General features: G+C 46.4%; 1 protein-coding gene across 2 annotated transcripts in view; it reads right to left on the bottom strand.

Moving 5' to 3' along the window:
• Positions 1-1,572: 1,572 nt before the first annotated feature.
• LOC147441875 (nucleic acid binding / methyltransferase) overlaps positions 1,573-25,559 on the bottom strand; it is a 48,830-nt gene continuing 24,843 nt past the window's right edge. Inside the window, exons 2-4 of one of the 2 annotated variants that reach the window (XM_086528271.1) lie at positions 2,657-2,812; positions 2,437-2,518; positions 1,573-2,353 (exon numbers count right to left, since the gene is read on the bottom strand). In XM_086528271.1, coding sequence (XP_086384397.1) covers positions 2,211-2,353; positions 2,437-2,518; positions 2,657-2,812 — 381 coding nt within the window. In that variant the 3' untranslated portion in view covers positions 1,573-2,210. Of the gene's footprint in view, positions 2,360-2,436; positions 2,519-2,656; positions 2,813-25,559 lie in introns of both variants that reach the window. The other variant, XM_086528270.1, reaches the window with a different exon arrangement.

Raw genomic sequence — 25,559 nt, 5'->3', positions numbered from 1 at the left:
CGATTGCCCACTCATTACTATCCTCATTAACCATTCTAAAATTATTATTTCTATGCAAGTGAATAAAGAGCGCACAGTGAAGCTTAGCTACATATATTGCAAGAGTGAAGGCCCAGTTTGCTCTCTCTCTCTCTCTCTCTCTCTCTCTCTCTCTCTCTCTCTCTCTCTCTCACACACACACACACCACATACACAGTTACTTTACAACATACTTATCTTGTTACTTCACCCTTCTTGCATTACTTGTATTATACATCATTTGTAATACCATGTGATATGTACATGCCATGTGGTAAGTATGTTGCAATCTTCTTACTCAATTAATAGCGGAAGAAGATTTTTTAGCCTTCTATCAGTATCTCTCTTTTCCATAGAACTCTTCTTAGCATGACTGTCTAGAAACCAATGGTTACAATACAGGTTTAATCTAGATCCCCTACAAACAGCTCATAAACCATAGCAAAAACTGTGCGCTACTCGCACGACTATTTTTATGCATGGCTTTGTTCTCTTTCATGGTCTACTGCAGGTCTGTACATTGATATTATTTCCTCCATTATACCCAAATTTTTAAACTACCACTAAATGTATATCTTTTTTTCTCTCTCAACTTCATAAATGTAGCACAAGAAAGCCACCATGATTAATAATATAAAAACTAGATTCTATGCTTTGGTTACTTGATATGAACATCAATGCTAAATTGAGCTAATTGCATTAGCTGCAGTTAAAATGAACGGAGAGCTGAGCAAAAGCCTCAAATGGCTCACTCAATGTCACGTAGGCAAGGCACATTTCTTCAATGAAACACATTTCTTTTACATTCTTTTGGCAAATATGAGGGCATATTACAGTGATGAAAATTTAATATTTCAGGTTTTGAAATGTTTCCGACATGTGACATAAAGAAGGTTTACATGTAACTAGCTAGTCCCACAACACACACCATCGCTCAATTTTTTCTACACCCCAGCAAGTACGACCATGGCAATGGATAATGAACACACATTGAGCTTGTTAACACAATGTTAGCCCTCCATCAATGAAGTTCAAGGCTTCTTATCACCTAATTAGGTTTTGATAAACGAAGTACAGCTACCTCTCCTCTACTTCTCTACTGGGAAATCCCAGAGAGGTGATTTAAAAAGTAGAGCAATAACTAGACCCATTGGCTACCATACAGCTCAAGACCCTCAAGTAATGATGTCTAAAAACAATTCAAGAATTTTGGTTATCAATATGTAAAAAGACAGTGCGATAATGACTTCAAAATAAACCTCACCATAGTGATTGATCACTGAATAGCAATGGTTGAAGGAATACTTGAAAAAATAAATCAACAATACTGGCCAAACACAATGTTTCTTTAGACTGGACTCGCAATTCCTTCATTCTACTCCTAACATGGTCCCAAAACTGTCGGACTAAGACTACAATTGGTAGATGCAATAAAACACCCTTGAGATAACCAAAGAGCACCGACTTTAAGCAGATTACCATGTTCACACAAACTTCAAACAATCACTGCGATACACCGTCATTGTAACTTGCTGCTGAAAATCACCATGTGCATACCCTCTTAAAGACACTGGTTCGTTTTTTAGATAAAAAACATTAACTTTCTCTATACAAATATGAATGCCAAGACACACACAAGTTGGCATAGGGGAGTGAGGCCTTCAAGCAGACATCGTTCTGGCAAAAGAATCGCTTGCAGCAAAGAAACAACTACAATTCCATGTAATTTGATGCCTGAGGTGTAAGGTGTCCTTGTACAAAGCAGGACACATGCTTTGGGCATCATTGCAGACCATTTTCACACCACATTCAAGAGGACCTCAAACCTCTACAGCCAGTGCTAGTACTCCAGAAAGAAAAATCATGAAGGCCGTTCATGGTATGTCAGCCAAGAGGACGCAATCACAAATGCAACACTACTGAATGGCAGGATACTGGTAAAGATCTAATGGTCTAAGAGTACCAGAAAAGCGACTAAACGAAAAGTTTCTCTGCTTGAAACATCTTCAGAGATTTTGGCATCTGCACATGATAACCTGGCATCTCACATCCTGTCAAACCGCCAGCATAACACTCGATGGAATTGCCGCTTGTTGAGGAATTCTTTTGCAGGTGCCCTTTTTCCTTCTAAGCATGGCCATTTCTGCCCCTGTAAATAGGAATTGCTGCAACAATTTGAAATTGTTACATCTCTAATGTTTCATCCAGCCACCTAGTCTGTCAAGAGGGTCATAGCTAGTGTAGATGCGAAACTCGTTCCCAAGTTTGTTATGATGAGTTGGTCTAAAGCCACAAGGACAGGCCCCCAACAAGTCTTTTGCATGATCTTGCTGCACTGCACCTAGACAAAAGCATCGCCATAAATACCCATTGAGTACCGGACAACACATTCCAAGCCTTTCTAGACGGAACTCTTACCTGTTAGCAACAAAAAGTGTGTTTGCCCATTTTTGGCCAAAAGCTTCATTGTTTGAGCAGTCTTCTCGATACATTCTCTACTCTGTCAAAAAAAACCGAGGATAAACCTTGTTGCTTGCCATGTAACGGAACCAAACCATGATTGTACGCACACAAAATGCCCTTGCTATTCTATATTGAATCACAAAGCTAACCAGGTCACCAGAAGCAAGAGTTGTACCAAGTATGGAGGATCAGCAACCACCACTTGGAAGGTATTATGATGTTCTGCAGGCAAGTTTTCTGGAAAGTTGTAGTCATAAAATGTGAAGTCATTCCCATACCTTTGAAAACGTGGATCATACTCAAAAAGAAACACTTCAACCTCAAAGCTTTTCTGCAAAAAAACATGCAACAAAGTACGAACATTATTTTACGTCAAACTTCACTAAATCATCATTCCCATACACTAACAATTACTCATGGAATTGGAAGTCAAAACAGTAACTTCGATGAAAGACATCTCAAACTAGCTATAATTCAGTGGAGGAAACTCTTGACCCAAGCAATCAAACTGCATGCTTCAACTTCCCACCATAAATCTTTGTTTCACCCAGCATCTTTCTCAATCTTGCCCTCTCAATCCTGAAGTAGCACCAATCACCCTCTTTTAAGGTTCATTGATTGCGGTGCTTGACAGCTGCCTTCTCAAGCTTGTCCTTCGACTTCTACAATGCCTCCTTAACCTTGGCAAAAGCTGTCCCCAAATCCTCGACAAAGCGATCAGCCTCAAAAAATTTGTCCTTCATGCATGATATAAATGGTACTTTCTTATCTTTGCTCAACAAGGTGAATAAACTGCATTTAATTTCAAACCTCCTATGAGCCATAACCTGGTTGAAACAAACTACTAGGTAGGTAAGGAGTCTTGAAAGGAACCGTTTCAAAAGGTTTGACAGACATTCCTACCAGTTCACTCAAGGTTCCTATTGTTTGGTCGTTTTTAGTTCATGTATGAAATAAAAAGAAAAAGTGAGACACATATTTAACTCGATGATGTTTCCTTGTTGTGTGGCCAGAACGGCCAGAACTTGCTTCTCTTGCGGTGCTATATTGCATGTCCAGCTTTCAATGTTGTAGAAAATATTTCTCTCTTCAATGACATCTTGTTTCAATAGATTTGTTTGATAATCCACTTGAGTTTTTTATCTCAATTCATTTTGTCGAGCCTTCTCTTTGAACAAGTAATCTATTAAATGCTTTGGAGAAATAATCTATTGAAAATCTTGCTAGAGAGAAAAAGACTTCATAAGTTCATGTGTATGTGAGTGTAAGAGTGGCTCTATTGGTATGGGGGCTATTCAAGCACAAAAGGTAGCTTATGGGGCACCAGGGAACTTATGGGGTGGCCCCTGGCCCCTACTTGCTAAAATAGGGCCCACATGCACCTCATGCCTCCCCTTACACTTGCCTCCACTTCCTATCTGTCACGTGCACATATAAACCCCTATGTGCATGTGGACAAGCTAACTCCTACTTCTAGGGTTTAAGACAGCCTAGGAAGTGTTCTAGCACCCTTCTGAGCATGTACGCAGGACGTGCATGTCCATTATCCATGCACTTTAAAGTAGTTGCATACCCTCTGATTGCACATGAGCACCACCGATGTTTGCTAGGTGTAGGCATTGGGGAGTGCTCCTGTAGCCTAGGTAGTGAGCTCCATATGAAGCACCACCAATGTTTGCTAGGTGGAGGCACTGGGGAGTGCTCCTGTAGCCTAGGTAGTGAGATCCATATGAAGCACCTCCAATTAGTGAGTTCAATAACTTATTATTAAGTGGCATTTAGTCAGCATAATGAAGTCCTGGGGTATAACCTGGCACTCAAGCGACAGCTCGACCCAGGGTTCCTCACAGTATAAAGGTGTCCCCTTGGGTCACCATTTCATCATCAGTTAGTACCATCAGGACAGCACCTCAGTACCTCTAGTGTTTGCTGGTAGCAGACTCTCCTAGTGTTTTACCGTCAAGCACCCTCACCGCTATGAACCTCAGCAACCCTAGCATTTCCAACCTCCATCAGATCTCATTTATCAGCGTTTTTCAGCCTAAAGACCCAGATCAACCCGCGATAACAGATTAGCCTAGCGTTAGCAAATCTCAGTCATCAGGACCTCATCAACAGCAGTGTTTTCAGATTTCAGATTTCAGCCCTCAGAACCACCAGCATTATCAGATTTAAGACAATCACTATCATCATCATCAACACCCTCGACATCGGCAATAGCAAATCAGCCCATAGCCTCGTCAAGTTTGCAGATCCCCGTCAACATTTCTAGCGTTTTCAGCCTTTAGCCTCTCAAATTCAAGCATCAGTAGCAAGATCCCATTAGCATCTCAACATCTAGGACCATTGTATCGGCATTTGTGCAATCTAAAGAAAATATCTCTCTAGCGATAGAGAGGGGGGTCCTTGGAGGGGGATTTGGGACCCCATCCGGTGTTAGTCTTCTCTCTCTCTCACTCACAGTATCTCTCTTTCACGAAGTCGAGGCCTCCCTCAATGAGACCGTCAAGGCTGTACAGCAAGAAACGCGTGAGGTAACTCACAAAAAGATTGACACCAAGATACAAGCGGCACTACAAGAAAGCCAACTACAAGCTTCTCTTGGCCTTAAGGTCAGGATCGGGGGGGGGGGGGGGGTTGGGGTTTAAACCTAGCCCTGCCCCCATCACAATCACAGCTCGTCACCATCAAGCCCGTCGTCTGTTTCGTCGCCATCTCCCCTTGCTCGCCATGGTTACACGCAGAGGAAGATTATCTGCCCATCACGAAGGTAGAGCTCTCTGTTGGCAGCAGGTCTGCTTGACGCGACTGAGGCAAGAGGACAGCTACCTGCATTCGGCAAAGAAATCCTGCCCCCATCACAATCACAGCTCGTCACCATCAAGCCCGTCGTCTGTTTCGTCGCCATCTCCCCTTGCTCGCCATCGTTACACGCAGAGGAAGATTATTTGCCCATCACGAAGGTAGAGCTCTCTGTTGGCAGCAGGTCTGCTTGACGCGACTGAGGCAAGAGGACAGCTACCTGCAGTCGGCAAAGAATTCCAGTAGTCAGGCTTTGTGACTCTAAGGGTGGAGTCACATAGGACTGTGTGCTCACAAAGTTGAGGCCTTCCTCAATGAGACCGTCAAGTCTGTACAGAAGGAAATGCATGAGGTAACTGAGGTAACTCACAAAAAGATTGACACCAAGATACAAGCGGCACTACAAGAAAGCCAACTACAAGCTTCTCTTGGCCTTAAGGTCACGATGGGGGGGCTCAACCCCACATGGTGCACCGACGAGGATACACTCGACGAAGCCGTCATCAAGCTCAATGATATTCTCCACCCAATTCACATCAAGCCTAGCACAATCTCTTGGATCAACGACACGGACAAACCGGTGTCACCTAAGCAACGCATCCTTACATTCAAGGACAAAGAGAAGCGGATGAAGCTACTACGGCAATCTCGTCTCCTCAAGGGAAGGACGCCTTGGATTGCCGAGGAACTGACTCCAAATCAACTTAAGCTAGAGGCAAGCGAGATCAAGAAGATGCACGAAGCCCGTAAACAACGCAAATGGGCCGTATATAGAGGCAGTACAGCCATCATCCAAGAGTTTCGAACTCCTAGACCGGCACCTTCATTATAACCGGCATGTACAACGTAAAGGGCGGTACTATAGATGTTAACTTTACACAGAGCACTGAGAAGAAAACAGAACACAGATGCGTCCAACGACTAGAATGTCACTGCGCACACGAGACGGACACCCTGTAGGCCCCAAAGACTGGCACCTCTTTCGGTATTTCTTTATTCAATTAAGGTAGACGATCCGACCACTTAGTACAAGCTTTCACAAAGCTGCCCAATCTTGGCGAGGGCTGAAAACACAGGTTTCCGACCTGATTTCGGCAACATAACGGTGCAAAACCACTGTAGGTCAAAAGTACATGTCTATGGCAGATTTTCTCGCTATCTAGAAGCTTTCTCGTGAGCTGTCACAGAAATTCAACGTGCTATGATTCTCTGTTTTTCACTGCCGGGTGCCCAAAAGCCTGTACACGCATCCCGGGCTCTCACGAGGCTCCCCTGGCAGTTTTGGTGCGAAACCCTAAACCTGCAAAAAAACACAGCAGGCTGTAATTCCCTGTTTCGGATCGTTTTTAGCAGAGCAAACACACTTACGCGTGTCCCAAGGGCTCCCGCGTGCAATGGGACAATTCCCCTGTGAATTGGACGAGTTTTCACGCAAGAAAACTCTCCAAACTCACAACCTTTCGCGATGGAGCTGTGCGTACCTGTGGGGGATTAGCAATTAGCTAATCCGGTCCCTGTTTAGAAGGCTCTTGCCTTGGCAAACGCACATAAACCAACAGAACTGTACATATTCATCTGAGTAGCCCAACTAGTGGGGCATTACCACATGTGCCAAAGGGGAGAGAGAGATGCACGAGAGTAAGTCATCGCGCTACATGAGACAGAGGAGAAGGCAAGCTTTTCATTAAAGTTGTAGACCTGCACCCACTACTCACACACACACACACACACACTGTAGGTCACTTAATGGCAAAAATCAGCCCTCAACCTCATTTGGGCGCCTCCTCTTGCTGCGGTGTCCTGCAGGCTGCTCTCCTCTTGCCAAGTGTCCAGTTTGCCCCTTTGAGTTAAATCCCTAGGCTTATAAAGTTGTAAGTGACTTTTCGAGTGGCCCAAATTTCATTTGGTGCGCACAAGCTTCCATACTCATCAGAATTCAGTGCTAACTGGCCCGACGAGTCCCAGACTGACCAGCCTAGACTCCCGATGCGAGAAACTTTTTCAGCCGCAGCCGTTTCACAATGGCCATGCAATGTCCACTTGCACCTTTTCAAGGGTTCCGGGGGAAAACAAGTAAAAGTAATATACCTAGATGAATACAGGATATACCCAGATTCACCCTTGAAGGAAAGTGCAACGTATAGCCTCATGGTAGTCACCCACGAGACAATATAACCATCAGCTCCATCATGCATAGTATTGACTAAATACCACGACATCCCCACTAACGTCGTCAGTGCCCAATAGTGGGTGTAGAACTAGGTACAAACATATGCTCCCAAACACAACACACACCACACGCACACACACACACATGAGCATACATCAACACAAAAGTTCAGCGTGCTGAGTTTCTGTCATGACTCCGGAGATCAAGGGCAGACTCAGCCATAATGAAGCCTAGCACTAAGAGAAGCGTTAAATTGGAAAAATTAGCACAAAAGAAAAGGTAGTTGATAGGACATACGCACCACAAAAGATAGGAAGAATTAGCACAATATCAACTGGTCGTAACTCGGACGAAAACTTCACAATGTGAGGTCTGCATGTCCGCTATACGACTAAAAATATACCTAGATGAATCCAGGATATACCCAGATTCACCCTTGAAGGAAAGTGCAAGGTATAGCCTCATGGTAGTCACCCACGAGACAATATAACCATCAGCTCCATCATGCATAGTATTGACTAAATACCACGACATCCCCAATAACGTCGTCAGTGGGTGTAGAAATAGGTACAAACATATGCTCCCAAACACGACACACACCACACGCACACACACATGAGCATACATCAACACAAAGTTCAGCATGCTGAGTTTCTGTCATGACTCCGGAGATCAAGGGCAGACTCAGCCATAATGAAGCCTAGCACTAAGAGAAGCGTTAAATTGGAAAAATTAGCACAAAAGAAAAGGTAGTTGATAGGGCATACGCACCACAAAAGATAGAAAGAATTAGCACAATATCAACTGGTCGTAACTCGGACGAAAACTTCACAATGTGAGGTCTGCATGTCCGCTATACGACTAAAAAATATACCTAGATGAATCCAGGATATACCCAGATTCACCCTTGAAGGAAAGTGCAAGGTATAGCCTCATGGTAGTCACCCACGAGACAATATAACCATCAGCTCCATCATGCATAGTATTGACTAAATACCACGACATCCCCACTAACGTCGTCAGTGCCCAATAGTGGGTGTAGAACTAGGTACAAACATATGCTCCCAAACACAACACACACCACACGCACACACACATGAGCATACATCAACACAAAGTTCAACGTGCTGAGTTTCTGTCATGACTCCGGAGATCAAGGGCAGACTTAGCCATAATGAAGCCTAGCACTAAGAGAAGCGTTAAATTGGAAAAATTAGCACAAAAGAAAAGGTAGTTGATAGGGCATACGCACCACAAAAGATAGAAAGAATTAGCACAAGTAAAAGTAAAAATAAAAATAAAAATATCTAGTACTTGTTTACGGAAGGCAACAAGTTAAATACACCTCCTGGTGAAACATCCCACACCCTTGAAATACTACAAGCGACCTCGCTTGCATGCCAAAAAATGCATGCAGTATCTCTTGATATCACATATATTCTATGACGGGAATCCAAGATATACATGCTTCCGGAAATGTAGCGTTGGACGATTAAAAATCCCACCAACCTGGCTACGACACATATATCAAGCATAGAAGTCTTCTAGTGTACTCTCAAGCACAAACTTCTCTAGCTAAATTCTGTATGGAAAGAGTAGATACAATTGCTTAACTACTCTCTTAAGTATCATGAACCATGCTCTTGCCTTGCTCCAAAAAGGCTACATCAAGTCACTGTGGGTTCCATCTGAAAGGCTTCAAGATACAATTGCAATAGCTGAGGTGAATCAATCGTTGTCCAATCGGCGCCATCTTCCCCTTCCTCTGCCTCCTGCAGTGTTTCAAAACGCTAGCTGCCCAGCCTTTTGGTGACACCCCCCTTTGCCCTGCTACGCGTTTTGAAATGTTGCTGCCCACAAGCGTTTCCCCCCCCCCCCCCCCCCCCCCCCCCCCCCCCCCCTCCCCCAACCCGACTGCGTTCTGAAACACTCGCAGGAGAAGCTCTTGCCGACCCCATTGATCTCGTCCCTGTCTACCCTTACGTGCTAAAACGCTGCATCGACCCCTTCCCCTTTTCTCTTGCTGCGTTTTTAAAACCCTGAGCCTACAAAGGCTTTTGAAATAAAAATAGTGGCTTGAAAGAGGGAACCACAAGTAGTGTGGGTGTCACGAGGACGTGGCACATGAGGACATGGAAACTGCTAACCTTAGTTGTTGGTTTCTTTCCAATGATTTTTTTGAGACCCTCTTTTTGAAGTTGCAAATGGCCGGACATTGTATGGCCAGTGTGAAACAATAGTTTCACCCGCAATCGGGAAGTTGGTCAGCACTGGAATTCGAGTAGTAAAAGGGTGTCTAGGCTCAATTCAAAGTCATTTAGGTCCCCTCGCGGCACTTAATAAGTTGGTGGATACTAGGAAACTAACTCAAATGAGGCACACTGCCAAGGTGGGCTCACCCAGAGAAAATCACCTGAGAACTAGGCTACATTGCATTTTTAGATGTGGTCCCAATGGTGAAAGATGGTCAAATGACCAGTGAGAGTCCAATGGAAGCATCTCCTAAAATTTAGGGAACTGCTATTTTGGGCCACAAAATTTGTTCGCATCATTAGCTTCAGAATGACAAGGGTTCGCGTCATTAGCTTCAGCTTCATTATTCTACTACAAAGTCAACTGCTGCACCAGTTGAGAGATTTTTAAGCGGGAAGCCCAATGCGGGGAAATTGCATGCATGAGTGCCAAGTGGCAAGTTTTGGCCAATTTACCAAAAATGTGAAGAGGGAACGAGTAGAAATCAGCAAGGGCCTCATTATTGAGTTTCCTGTCACAGGTTAAGAGCTATTGTGTGCAAGCTTTCCCCTCTATGTACAGTGAAGTGCAAGAACTGAAGCCTTGCACATCTTTCACTGCTCTCTCTCTCCCCTACGTGAGAGGGCTCTTCATTTGACCTATGTATAGTTGTGTGGTCGTATGCTTCTGTACCGAGGCAAGAGCCTCTTTGAATAGGAACAGGAGTAGCTAACTGCTACTCCAAAAGCAGCCATCGGTGAGGGTAAGCATTGGGAACAATGCCCCACTGTTAGAGGACAGTTCCGGGACTGTTTAGGACTGAAAACACGGTAAAAACCAGTAAATGCAAAGAGCTGTAATTGCTGTTTTTGGGATGAAAACAGAGGGTTTATGTCATTGGAAACGAGTTCCAGCAGGGGGATTTGTTCAAAGCGAGTTTTGGGGCAATTATGCTGCCGAAATTTTGCCAGAACAGGTGTGATCTAGTCCATACAGGTGAAGATTCCCCGAGCTCTAGTTTTGTAACTTCACTCTCTAAAGGAATAAATAAATACCGAAAGGGACGCCCGGGGAGTCCGTTATGTAAAAATTGCATATAGCACGTTCGAACAAGAGGTATTTAAATAATCCCTTACCTGTATATTTTTAAGTATTATATGTACTCCTTATGTATGAAAATTTTCACTTTCTCAATTAAAAAATTCTTTATGTGCAGGGCTCAGTGGATCACTCTACAGGTTCAGGGTGACCTTGTGGGCTTCCTGAACATTTATGCGCCCAATGTGGCGAGTGCTCGTGCACGTGCAGAGTTTTGGTCACAAATTGTTGAGTCTCTGCCACAGGTTGACCATTGGTGTGTAGGAGGGGACTTCAACATGTTGGAGGACCCCTCTGACAGGATCGGAGGCAGCCATGCTACTGTGCATGGAGTCGAGTTAGCAGCTTGGGAGAGGTTGTGTATGACTTTGAGGGTCTCGGATACATGGCAGCATTCAGGCTTTGTGAGGCCTTCAGAGAGTCTTGCCTTCTCTAGATCGGACCGCAGAGTGGGAGGAGTGAATCTATCGCGGATAGATCGCTTCTACACTAGTGACCACTTCAGTGACATGGGGGGATCAGTGGGCATCCTGGCAGGGACATCCTTCTCGGACCATGCACCAGTGATCCTCATAGTGGCAGACAGGCAGAGGAGTGGGAGCACGATGCTTCGCATCCCAGAGCGGGTCTTGTTGGACTCAGCACTCAGAGAGAGGGTCGAGGCTCTTTGGACAGAGGGCATGGACAGCCAGGCTCTACCGGCAGACAGAGTGGCCTCAGGCCTAGCTCAGCTTAGCCACTTCTTTCTCCAGGAGTCTTTGGCTCGACGGGCTGCAGCGAGAGAGGAGGAGCAGCGTCTCAGACGAGGCATTGCTTCACTACAGAGGATGCGGGAGCAGCATCCAGACAGTCCATGGTTGGAGGAGCAGCTACAGCAGGCTCGACAGGAGCTTGCTTGCACAGAGGAGAGGCGCCATGAGTTTGCCTTTCACCGACAGGCATCTCAGTGGACTCAGGTAGGTGACAGAGTGACAGGTGCTTTTTTTGAGACAGTGGGACCTCGGCACTCGCATGCCAAGGTCAAACAGCTGAGGAGACCCGATGGGTCAGTTGTTTGTGAGCCTGAGGATATGCGTGCAATTGCTACTGACTTTTACCGTGAGCTACCGTCGGCTGAGCCTCAGTCAGAGAGACAGGATGCATGCAGGGAGCAGGTTTGGGCGCAGATGCCTTGTCTTGTGACTGAGGAGATGCGCCAGAGGCTAGAGATACCTCTTCAGCTTGAGGAGCTGCACACGGCTCTTAGGGCCCTTCCTCGTGGTAGCTGTCCCGGTGAGGATGGGCTGACTCCCAGCTTCTTCTTGGAGTACTGGGACTTGCTTGGCCCAGATCTTTGTAGTGCCTTTCAGTACATTCTGCACACAGGAGTGATGCCGAATAGCATGAGTGAGGGCCTGATTTACCTCATTCCAAAGGAGGGTGGCTCCTTGGATGAGATTCGACAGTGGCGCCCTATCACCATCCTCAACTCAGCCTACAAAATTCTTGCCAAGGCTCTGAGTTTGAGGATTCAGCCACTTTTGGAGAGCCTTATTCATGGGACTCGGACACGTTTTGTCAAGGAACGTAGTATCCTTGACAACATCTTCACTTTCTGGGAGGCTTCTGCCCTGGCACGTCTCCGTGGGGAGGACCTTGTGATTCTTCTTCTCGATTTTGAGAAGGCATACGATAGAGTTGACTGGGACTTTCTAGAGGGCACGCTTCGCAGGATGGGCTTTTCAGATGCTTGGATCAGAGGGGTGTCAACTTTGTACAGACAGGCTCACAGTCAGGTGCTTTTGGCAGGAGGTAGAGGTGAGCGCTTCATGCTCACACGATCGGTCAGACAGGGTTGTCCTCTTGCCCCCTTTCTCTTTCTGTTCTATGCGGAGGCGATGAGCAGATTTTTGGTGTCACAACAGGTTGGTTTGAGGGGCTTAGCACTCCCTATACGGGGAGATGAGCTTCTGGATGCTGAGTTTGCCGACGATTCAGCCTTGTACTTAGAGGGCCAGGAGGCCAATCTACACAGGTGTGGGCAGGCTCTGGAGACCTTCTGCTGTGCATCGGGCGCACTGATCAACTGGAGAAAGACAGTGGCTTTCTCGGTTGGCAGTGCTCCTGTGCCAGAGTGGATGCCAGGAGAGGGTTTCAGGTGGATTCCTCCAGGGACTGCAGTTCGATACTTGGGTTGTCAGGTTGGTTTGGATTTGTCCCCCAAGCAGCAGATTGCTCCGCTTCTCCTGTCCATCAGGAGAAAGCTGTTACATTGGAGCTCAGCACGACTTTCGCTGGCTGGTAGAGTAGTAGTTGCCAACCAGGTGTTGTTGGCAACTATGTGGTACATCACTTCTTGCTGGATCTTCTCGAGTTCTTGTATCAGCCAGGTAGAGAGGCTGATCAGGAACTTCCTTTGGTCAGGACGCGACACTCAGATTGCCCGAGCCAAGGTGGCTTGGTCGGTCATCACACTCCCTTGCTCTCAGGGAGGGCTTGGGATCATTGATCCAGCACAGCACAGCAAAGCCCTTCATGGGAAGTTCGTCGTCAGAGGACTTCTTCCAGGCGAGGAGCCCTGGAAGGAGTTCTTGCTGCAAAGGCTTCGTGCCAGGGTGCCTCAGTCAGGAGGACCTTGGCAACTTTCGACCAGATGGATCTTCACAGAGTTGCGCCGAGTTGGTTTGAGCAGGAGACTGGAGGACCGATTCGCTGTGAGTTTGCTTCATTCTTGGGAGCTCTTACGGCGTGGCCTAGAGCAGAGACAGCCGACATGCACGGAGGAGCGCCTACGGCAGCCCCTCGTCTGGAACCCCATGGTTAGCACCCAAAGAGGCCACTTGGTTGGGAGTAGGCCTCATGTTTCTTGGGGTCCCATGGCAGCAGGTCCAGCGCGCTCTCTAGGTGACTGGCTAGAGTTCACACGTCTGTCAGAGGAGGTACAGGCTCTCCAGCTACAGGCTATGAGAGGGGTTCAGAGCATGTGTCAGGACATCTCAGAGTCAGTTCCCGCTGAGTGGCTCACACCTCTCGAGCCAGTAGCACCCCGATGGATGGGAGCCTTCACACGACTGGAGGTTCTCATCTCAGTCACGGCCTGTTCAGAGACTGTCCCAGCCCTGTTCTTCGAGCTTCAGGGTGGGGGACGATTACAACGAGTTGCAGTAGAGGCCCCGCAGGTAGCAGAGTGCTGCTTCCAAAGGATCCGTGTTGTGGGCATCTGTGGGAGGACTTGCGTCATAGACCCTGACACAGCAGCTCTTGAGACAGGGCACTAGAGGCTATGGGCTTGGGAGTGTTGTCCATTGGCACGAGTGCAGTGGGATCCTGGTGAGTGGCTATGGAGGGACCCCTTCTCTTCTGCAGACCGCCCAGGAGTCCCTTTCTTTCAGTACACTATTCGGCTAGGACGTCATATACTTGCAGCGCAGAGAGAGGCCCACCCCGCTGCAGCACGTCATTGGCAGGAGGAGGGCCTCACAGTTGAGTTCTTGGCAGCTTTTTGGCAGAGGCTGTGGGACTCCAGACAGCCGAGGCGCGTCACTTTGTTCCAGTGGTTGGTTGCACACAGAGCCACAGCAGTTGGGAGCTGGCTTGTGCATAGTGGTCTCTCGGCCGCATGTACAGCCTGTGACCAATTGGTGGAGAGTCAGCGTCACTGTCTTTGGGACTGTCCCTCGGCCCAGCAGGTGTGGCTACGAGTTCTTCGGCTGATGCCTGCCCTCTCCACGGCTCGACAGTACACTTGGGGGGCAGCAGCTTGGTCCACCCTCACAGGCCCGGCACTTCAGTTTGAGCTATCTTCCACCAGCAGGATGATAGTGATACAGGGGGGGCGACCTACACTCCAGCCTGTTACAGATCTTACTCCACAGGAGTGGAGCAGTGAGAGGGAGGAGTGTTGGGAGCTCATCAGCGGCTTAGCTCTCTGGTTCATCTGGCGGGCCCGCTGTTTCCGCGTCTTTGAGGCTCGCCCTGTGCCACCAGCAGAGACTGTTCGTGACTTTTGGCTAGAGCTGATCCATACTCTCAGAGGACAGCTTGAGGGACTACAGGGCAGCTCCGACCGCATGCGGGAGCGCCGAGAGGCTTTCCTTCGACTTTGGTGCCCTGGGCCTTTTTACACCATGGTCCAGGGAGTGCTCAGATGGCACTATTGTCCACCTGTGTGGCTTTTCCCTCCTCCCATCTCTTGATTTAGCCCCATTGTATATATGTTGTTTTTTCATTGGGAGAGTCTCCACATCATGCTTGTTGTAGCCCTCTCCTGCAGAGGTGGATGTAGCCCTATGGGCAGTTTTCATTAACTAATAAAAGGATCTTTTTCTCGGGGGGAAAAAAAAAATTCTTTATGTAAGCACATTTTTTTGTAAATGTACCTAATTGTAAATCCCTTAATTGTTCCCACGTGCTATCTTACATATTTCCTAGTGGACGCCCCAGGAAGCGGCGCCAGTTTTTGGGGCCTCTGGCATCCGTATGGCTGAAAAACGGTCAATTTACAGCGCATACATAGCGCTGAATTCGCACCTGTACGGTGAGGTTATGACCCTCATCGGTGCCTGCTTTGGAGTAGCAACTAGCTACCCCTGTTCTTGCTCAAGGAGGCTCTTGCCTCAGCACAAAAGCATGAAACCAAACAGTGTACATCAATCAAATGAAGAGCCCTCTTATGGAGCATCACATACCTGCATGTAGGGGGGAATCGGGAGAGAGAGCAGTGTGCAGCGTGCAGGGCATCACTCCTAGCACCACACTGTACATGAGAGGGAAAAAAGCACTCCATAGCTCTTAAACTGTGACAAAATGCAAATGAGGTCTCTTCCCAACTTAAAATTTAGTGCCTAATTTTCTGAATGAGGCAAGTGTATGAAATTTTGCACTTGGCGCAATTACAAGCTTTTGCCCGTTTCGAGGTTGTCGCTTAAAAATCTCTCGATTGGTTGCCCATTTGACTTCGCGGCAGAGTTGTAAAGTGTTCCCCTGGGCATACCGAAGGTAATGATGCGAACACATTTCGGCCCAAAATAGCAGTTCCCTAAATTTTAGGAAATGATTCCGTTGGGCTCCCACTGGTCATCTGACCATCTATCCTCATTGGGACCGCATCCGAAAGTGCAATGTGGCCCAACTTTTTGTTTGTAGTCCCATCTTGAATTTATGCCTTTATTGAGTTCACTTCCTAGTATCCATCAACTTGCTAAGTGCGATGGGGGGACCTACATGATCTTGCTCTGAGCCTAGACATCCTCTTACTATACGAATTCCAATGCCGACCACTTCCTGTCTGCGGATGAAACTACCGTTCACATTGGCCATACAATGTCCGACCGTTTGCTACTTCAAAAAGAGGGTCTCAAAAATAAAAGAAAAATCGTTGGAAAGAAATCAACGACTAAGGTTAGCAGTCGCCACGTCCTCGTGACATAGTTAACAGCTGCCACGTCCTCGTGACATACCCCCCTCTTGAAATCGCAAACGTCCTCGATTGCATACCATAAATACACGCCACTGATGATCTTGTGCTATCAACACTCTTTTATCATCGCATATATCTGCAAGAAAGGTCGTACACATAGATACAAATGAGTTAAGGAGACCTTCATAATTTTGTCATTTCCATCTATTGCACTGAGTTCATATGTACATTTGATGTGCTAGCTCTATCATTACCCCTCCTTTGTACATGTTGGGTTGGGGCATAAGTAGGTTGTGACCCAAAGGCTTCAAGGTAAAGCTGCAATACATTCGGTGACTCTGACAGTTCATGCTCTTCCATCCACTTTGCATCCATAGGCGGATAGTTCTTGAACTTCACCAAATAACGTCTTGCAACTTGCCCTTTAACTTTATGTGCCAAACTCTGCTTAGGTGCCAAAAGAATCTCATCAGAATTCTCAACTTCTCTCGCTGATCCTCATCTGGCATATCTTCTGGCACATCACCCACGAAGGGTCTTAGAAGACTCACGTGAAACGCATTATGAATCTTCCACGCATCAGGCAATTTCAGCCTGTAAGCCACATCGCTGATCTTGTCAAGCACTTGAAAAGGCCCATAGTAACGCATACTGAACTTAGGAAACAGCCGTTCCTTGCCCTTCATTTTCTTTAACCTTGCCTTTTCGAACCTTAACAGAACCCAATCACTAGGTGATAACAGCAATCACGACGGTGACAATCAGCAATCTTTTTCTGCTTTGCCAGAGTCTTCTCCAAGGCAACTTTAATTTTCTTATACATTTCATCCATGTTCTCAACAAATCGATCTACCTCAAAAATTTTGTCCTTTGTATGCAAAATGGGAGGAACTTTTTTGCCGCCTTCAACAATCTCAAAAAGTGCCTTGCCTATGGGACGAATGCACCGTATTATTGTACGCATACTCAAGCATAGGCAAATACTGTTCCAACTTGCCCTTATTATCTGACACATAGCATTTCAGCAGATCTAAGACAATAGAATTCGCCTCTTTTGACTGTCCATCAGTTTGTGGATGAAACCACGACGAGAACTTAAGCGTAGTGCCCATGTTCTCAAACAATCCTCTCCAGAACAAACTAGTCACGCGAGGATCACGATCACTGACAATCGATTGTGGCATACCATGGTACTTAAACACATTGCACATGAACAAGCGTGCCATCTGATCAAATTTTATCTTCTTCCTGACAGGGATAAAATGGGCCTGCTTGCTGAACCTGCAAATAATGGTCCATATACCATCATTCCCTATTGGCGTTCTTGGAAGATCAAAGATAAAGTCCATAGCAATGTTTTCCCATGGCTTATCCGGAATCGGCAATGGTTGTAACAGCTCTGATGCCTTTTGCGTGTCAAACTTGACCTTTAGGCAAATCAGCATGCTCGCACAAATGTCTCTATCGCTTTAATTGTCGCATCAATACCACGATATCTTGCATACGGTGGGACATGACTCTCTTCCATGATCTTATGTCGCAATGGCCTAGTGACAAAAAGTCTACCATGCATCATCATAAAACCATCTCTGAGGAGGTAGTGCTCATGATGTTGCCCCTCTTGCAACTGTTCAAAGATTCTTGCAAAATCTTCATCAGTAGCATACTGTTCCTTCATGTCATCTAACTCATGATGATAAGAATGGACACAGCTGAAATTTGTGGCTTCCTTGATAACGCATCAGCCACAACGTTCTTCTTGCCTTCCACATGCATAATCTGGAAGTGGAACATGGAAAGAATGTTTGCCCATCGCATATGCTTTTCGGATAACTTTGACTGTGTCAAGAAGTATCGGAAGGTCTAATGATCTGTTTGGACAACAAAATCAGCACCTAAGAGGTAGTGCTTCCACTTAGAAAGCGCATGAATCACGGCCAAGAGCTCTTTCTCATAGACTTGCATAGTCCTCTCTGGCCCTTGCAAAATTCGGCTTTCATAAGCTACTACCCATCCATCTTGCATTAGCACTACTCCGATGCTACTGCCACACGCATCACGCTAGACCACAAATGACTTCCTGAGATCTGGCAAAACAATTACTGGATCTGAAGTCAACTTTTCCTTTAAGAGACTAAAAGCTGAAATCTCTTTTTGGGTCCATCTGAAAGTGACTTCTTTCTTTTGCAAAGCGTGAAGAGGCGATGCTATCTCTGCAAAATTCCTGATAAACCTTCTATAGTAGGAACACAATCCCAAGAAGCTTCTGACATCGTGCACAGTCTTCAAGTCTGGCCATGTCTTAATAGCTTCGACCTTTGCGGGATCCATTCTAACACCATCCTTTGAGACTATGTGGCCAAGAAAGTGGATCTCTTCCAAGAAGAATTCGCTTTTCTTAGGATTGACAAGTAGCATGTGACTGCGCAACTCTTCGAACACAATGGTCAAGTGACGCCTATGCTCTTGTTCATTCTTCGAACAGACTATCATGTCATCGAAGAACGTCCCACCAAACTATTGATGCGAGCGGAAAATCCGGTCCATCATTCTGTTGAACGTGGCAGGAGCATTTGTTAGCCCAAATGGCATCACTAGAAACTCATAAAGACCAAATGTCGTTCTAAACGCAGTCTTGTGCCCACTCTTAAGGTCTATCCTGCTGAAAATTGCAACACCCTCTAAACGGTCGAGAATATCATCAATTCTAGGAATAGGAAACCTATTCTTGATGGTATTCTTAATCAACGCACGGTAATCAATACACATGTGCCATGAGCCATCCTTCTTCTGCACTAGGAGCACTAGGGAGCAAAAGGGTGAAGAACTAAGCTGAATCACCCCCTTCTCTAATAACTCCTCAACCTGGCCCATAATCTCTTTCTGTTGCGGCGCACTAACCTTGTAGGGAGGTCTATTTGGTGGGCTACACCCTGGCACCAAATCTATCCGATGGTTCTCAGGTCTCTTTGGCGGCAATTTTGACGGTAATAAATCAATAAAACAGTCACTAAACTTTTGCAAAAATGCTAACCTTTCTTTATCTAACACAGAAAAAATTGACTGCTCACTATCTGAGACATCACGTGCAAAAATCAAGTACACAGAAAGATGATTCTTTATTACAGAAGTGATAGTAGAAACAGATACAATAGGGACAAACTCCCCTTTGAGCTTTACATCCAAAACATGAGTTTTGCCCCTATGCTGAAGGGTGGTCGTCTTGCCGAAGACATCCACCACGCCATGTACTCTGAACATCCAGGGAATCCCAAGTAGCGCATCGCACCCTTCCAATGGCATGATATAGAACTCTTCCGTGTCCACATATGACTGAATATGCAGATGCAGCTTTCCAATAATGAGTGGCTAGGACATGCCAAGCATGCCTCTACTGTGTACCCCATCCCTTCGGTTCTGATGCCTAGCTTCATAGCTAACTCTGGTGAGATAAAGTTAGCCTTGGCACATGGATCAAAGAAGATGAGTGCCATCTGATCCCTAACTTTACCCCATGCCCTGCATAACTCACTGGCATCTATACTGGGCCTATCACCCACCATGTCTGGCACCAAACCTGCCGTGGGTTTAGGCTTCTTGCCTTTCAGGTCTTCTTTATCATCTGAGTCAGCTGGTCTTTTCCTTTGTGGACAATTGGTAGCAAAGTGACCATGCTGCTCGCATATAAAGCATTTATTTTCAGCCATTAGGACCTTCTTTTCCTCGAGCGACTTGCGCACAAAAGGCTTCCTTTTCTGTTTCTTTGCCTGCGCTCCAGGAGTCCCGGCTGAATCCTTGTCCTTGGTGGCCTTTTCTGACCCCTGTGACGCTTCAGGAGCCGTTTTCACAAAGGGCTTCTTCGCTGAATTTTCTTTTGCTACCCTCCTTTCTTGTTGCTCGGGAACCCACTGTCCTCTCCTTTCAACAAGGCAAGACCAGTGTTCGCAACTTCCATAAGCTGAGTGAAGGTAGCCACTCTGTTCTTGGTACAGTAATCACGAAGCCCTTTAGGCAGCTCACAACAATACTTCTCTATCTGCTCTGTCAATGCCACAAATTTGTAGGAGGTCACTGAGAGTAACGCTTTACAAAAACTCCGATTGTACTCCAGGAAGCTCTTGCATGAAGCTGAAGTAAGCTGGTGCCAATCTGTCATGACGTCAGCTTCAAATTCATTTGACAGTCAAGCAGATGCAAACATTTGCTTGAAGTAAACCCAAGTGGCGGGTGCCTGCCCTTGCATTAACAATATCGTCCACCCTGCAAGCGCATTGTCCTTTAAGAAAGTGGCACTTTCCTGACTTTCGAGGCCTCTGTAAAATTCCCTCCTGCATAAGCTGTATCAAACTGCTAGAGGAAAGTGAGAGCCTTTACTTTATCCTCAAAGCCACTGAAAGTACTGAACTTTACAGCTGCACCACCTTCTTTGAAAGCTTTCGGCTTCTCCAGTGCCCCCAAGTTGGCATAAGGAATGGTCTGCAACACGGGCACTGTAGTAGGCATGATCGGCACATCTTGGCCATTCACATTTTGCGTCAGAGGTGCGATATTTGGCTGCTGTCCAGAAAAACCAGCCTTGCCAAAATGACCCTATGGCACCCCAAATTGGCCCTAGTTGCACTGAAAAAACCTTGTTGCATGCCGATACTACCATACATGGGTTGGGCATGATGCCTTGCATACCCCCAAACACTGTTCCTGGCATGTACGGCTGACTTCGAGGCGCATAACCAGCCATACTTTGGAACATTGATCCATCCCCGAAATACCCAAGATGTAACGTGGGTGGTGGAAAAACTGGGTGCATAGCTTGGTATCGAGTTCCTTGTCCATTCAAGACAGCATGCGGGCTCTGAAAGGTGGCGGGCTGAATTGGTATACCCTGTGGAATAGGCGTTCTGACCACCTGTTCAAGCATAGGAGGAACCTGTTTTGGAGCCCCTGACTCCGCAACATGCGAGTGTTCCCTATCCTGTTGAGTCGCATTGAGTACTAGGGCTTGAGCCTCAACAAGCTCCATACGCGATGTAGGTTGTCTATTTTGCTGTTGCACTGGTGGCGCTTGCAAGAACTCCATAAACCTGGATTCTGCACCAGTTGCGAAAAGACATTCACCGCGGTAACTAACTGAGTCCTGAATGCATCATCCTCAAGTTGCCCAGTCATACAGCCCTGTACTACTGGAGGGACATTCACATTAACAGGAGGTACAGACTGGAGTGGCCGTGAGCTCTCGCTAATCTCGAAGACTATAGGAATTCCTTGCCTGTCCTTTGAAGAGGAACCCTCTTCCATAATGCCCTTCCCTTTGTCGGCCATAGTGTAATCACGCGTTCCTGTACTCTGTGTCTTTACCCAAAACAACCGAGGCTCACTCTTTGAGGAAAAATTGATTGATATCCCGGCAACGGAACCTGGAAACCGGCCCGTGGGGCGGTAGGCTTTGGCTTTCACCCGAAATTCTTTACTTTAGACACATACAGAGAGAACGTGCAAAGGAAACCTAAGACGGGAATTAACACTTAAGCACACACACGGCTCGGAAGCTAGAATGCTCTGAGTAGACGCCGACAACCTGTAGGCCCCAAAATTGGTGCCCCTTTCGGTATTTCTTTATTCTTTGAGAGGGTAAATTACAAAGTAGAGTCTTGGGAATCCTTTACCTGTATCCCGCTAGATACTACCTGATTTGGCCAAATTTTGGCAACATAACAACCCCAAAACTTGCACGAAACCAATTCCCTTGCTAGAACTCACTTCCAATGGCGTATACCCTCTGATTCCTGCCCAAAAACAGTAAATTCAGCACACTGTATTTACTGGTTTTTGCCCTATTTTCAGCCCCAAACAGTCCCCTGGCTGTCCTCTGCCAATGGGGCACGATTCCCAAGGGTTCTGGCGTCCGTATGGCTGAAAAACAGTCAATTTACAGCGCATACACAGCGCTGAATTCGCACCTGTACGGTGAGGTTATGACCCTCACTGGTGCCTGCTTTGGAGTAGCAGCTAGCTACCCCTGTTCTTGCTCAAGGAGGCTCTTGCCTCAGCACAAAAGCATGAAACCACACAGCTGTACATCAGTCAAATGGAGAGCCCTCTTGTGGGGCATCACATAACTGCACGTAGGGGAGAGAGAGAGAGAGCAGTGTGTAGCGTGCAGGGTATCACTCCTAGCACCACACTGTACATGAGAGGGAAAGAAAGCACTCCATAGCTCTTAACCTGTGACAAAATGCAAATGAGGCCTCTTCCCAACTTAAAATTCAGCGCCTAATTTTCTGAATGAGGCAAGTGCATGAAAATTTGCCACTTGGCGCGATTACAAGCTTTGCCCGTTTCGGGGTTGCCGCTTAAAAATCTCCCGACTGGTTGCCCAGTTGACTTTGCGGCAGAGTTGTAAAGTGTTCCCTTGGTCATACCGAAGGTAATGACGCGAACACATTTCTCGGCCCAAAGTAGCAATTCCCTAAATTTTAGGAAATGATTCTGTTGGGCTCCCATTGGTCATCTGACCATCTATCTTCATTGGGACCGCATCCAAAAGTGCAATGTGGCCCAACTGTCAGATACTTTCTGTTTGTAGTCCCACCTTGACTTTATGCCTTTATTGAGTTCACTTCCTAGTATCCATCAACTTGCTAAGTGCGACGGGGGGACCTACATGATCTTGCTCTGAGCCTAGACATCCTCTTACTATACGAATTCCAGTGCCGACCACTTCCCGTCTGCGGGTGAAACTACCGTTCACATTGGCCATACAATGTCTAACCGTTTGCTACTTCAAAAAGAGGGTCTCAAAAATAAAACAAAAATCATTGGAAAGAAACCAACAACGAAGGTTAGTAGTTGCCACGTCCTCGTGACATAGTTAACAGCTGCCACGTCCTCGTGACACCTACAGGTTGTCAACGTCTGCTCGGAGTATTCTAGCTTCCAAGCCATGTGTGCTTTGAAGTGTTAATTCTCGTTACAGGTTCCTTCCGCAAGGTTTCTCTATGTGTTAAAGCTTAAAGTAAATTTTCAGGTGAAAACCAAAGTCTACCGCCCTACGGGCCGGTTTCAATGGGGCACGAAAAGGACAAAGGAGATCATTGGCTTTGAGCCAACCTTGTGGCCATTCTTTTGAAGGTGTTTCTTGGTGTTCAGCTTGGAAGCAAAGGAGCGAAGCTTTGTGGATTAGCTTGGTGAGTCGGCATGAAAGACGAAGAGGTGAAACTTGAAGCTTAAGAGAGGGACAGTTTGAAGAATTTTCGGCTTGGTTCGTGCGGCCACCCTTGGAGTGCGAGAAGGTTTTCCCGAATTCCAAATCTTGCAACTTCATCATGGCCGCCCCTTGCTCGAGTGCCAACAACAAATTGAACGGCAATAGCTACGCTCATTGGAATTTGATCATGCCACTATGGTTCTCAAGGAAAAGGCTTATGGGATGTTGTCGACGGCTCGAAGCCCAATCCCACGAGAGATCCCCACAATCGGTACACCTGCCTTCAAGATGACGAATATCTCAAATCGTGTGTCGATTGGGATGCGGCTAATGCAAAGGCAATAGCGGCCATTGCCTAATCAAAGGACCTTTCTCCAACCATTCAGATTTTAACCACTGCCAAAGATATGTGGTTCAAGCTCGTTGGAATGTTTGATCGGGATTCTACGATGCGAGCAGTCACCCTTCTTGGACAGTTCTTTGCCATCCAATTTCCATGAGGAAGTTCCATGCAATCATTTCTTATAAAGGCTAAAGTTATTCATGATCAACTATCAGCTATGAAAAGTGCACTAACGAGTACTCAACTAGCTGCTTTGGTTCTCACGAAGTTGCCTAAGGAGTATGAAACAGTGTGTAGGACACTTTGGCTACAAGTCACGAAGGAAAAGCTTTTTCTCATTAAGGAGGAAGCCGTGTTGATAACTCGAGGCAAAATTCACATTTCTCATACAGATGGGGAAGCACATGGTGAAGCACTTGCTGCTTCGGATTCTAGAAATAGGACGAAGTTACAATTGTGGAAAGTGTGGTCATTTGGCTAAGGATTGCAGATCCAAAAGCAAAGATAGAGATTCTACAAAGGACAAAGGTAAAAGCAAGCAAGGGGAGGAAAGCAATGATAGTGACTCAAGGATGGATAGAAAAGAGGCTGCTGGTGTGGTGATGACTGTCACAAGACGGGCACCACGTGCCAATAAAAAAGAACAGATTGAACAAACTTTTAGCACTTCAATAACAACTGAACTGAGAGAGAGAGAGAGAGAGAGACGACACGCAACACGCAGTGGTGAAATTCCACTCCAGAGAGTATTGGCCCCAAACCTTGGCGCCCCTTTCGATATTTCTTTATTTTGTATCAACGCAATACAAACCGGTACTCCAGACACTGCACCTTCTCCAAGAAGCATGCCAGAGAATGAGCCCTTCGCACATATTTAAAGGCCCTTGGCCTATGAAAAGCAATTTACATGAAAAGCCTTCAAACTCAAAAGCTTCTGGTCAAAAAAGCAATGCCAAAAAGCTACCAGTGTAAATCACAAAAATCCGTACAACTGCCACGTCAGCAGTCAACGCAAAACGCGGAAATCCGTATAGTTTGCCACGTCAGCAATCCAACGTGAAATCCAGGTTTTTCGTACAATTGCCACGTCATTAGCAGCTACGCAAATTCCTTTCTTGTGTGTGTGGTCCCGCTTTATTTATATTTTCTTTATGTCACTTGGGGCCCCATCGGACGGGGTCTCCATAAGTTGGTAGGACTTCTTCTTCTGTTTCTTCTTCTTCTTAGGGTTTAGGCCTCTTAGCCAAGATTTGCAAGTTGGCTCCATTCTTCACGGCATTGACACGTCAACAGTTTGTGACATCCCGGGACCCTTCTTGAAAGAAAGTAATCGCGGACGATTACAGCATATCTGCAAAACAACTCAAGTTAGCTCAAATTTTTTCCAAGGGACATTCGGAGGGACAATCAGTCTGACAATCAGTTCCCAGACCGCAACCTGCGTCGTTTGGAGGTGCTGAGAGTAACCACTGCTCAGACTTCTTAATACTCCTCCCGCATAACCATCCAGGTCCGGGCCGGGAGTCACCATAACAATTATTTTACAAGCATACAACCAAACGCTCTCCAGGCATCGACCTGCGTCGCATACAACGGAACGCTCCCCAGACATCGGCCTGCGTCGTTCCGAGGTTTTCAAACATACAACGAAACATTCCCCAGGCATCCGCCTGCGTCGTTCCGAGGTTCAAACAATACCAAAACAGTATTTCTCACTTCTCCACCCGGGAGTAAAATCACCAATCGATGAAACCAGTATTAAAACAAGAGTCAAACATTTCAAATCGGCACCAAAACAGGTTCAAAACAGATACCATCCATTTCAAACAAA

Source organism: Adiantum capillus-veneris, chromosome 14 (assembly GCF_014529385.1).
Source record: "Adiantum capillus-veneris isolate H3 chromosome 14, ASM1452938v2, whole genome shotgun sequence".
Lineage (NCBI taxonomy): Eukaryota > Viridiplantae > Streptophyta > Polypodiopsida > Polypodiales > Pteridaceae > Adiantum > Adiantum capillus-veneris.
This window is presented reverse-complemented; position numbering and strand designations above follow the sequence as displayed.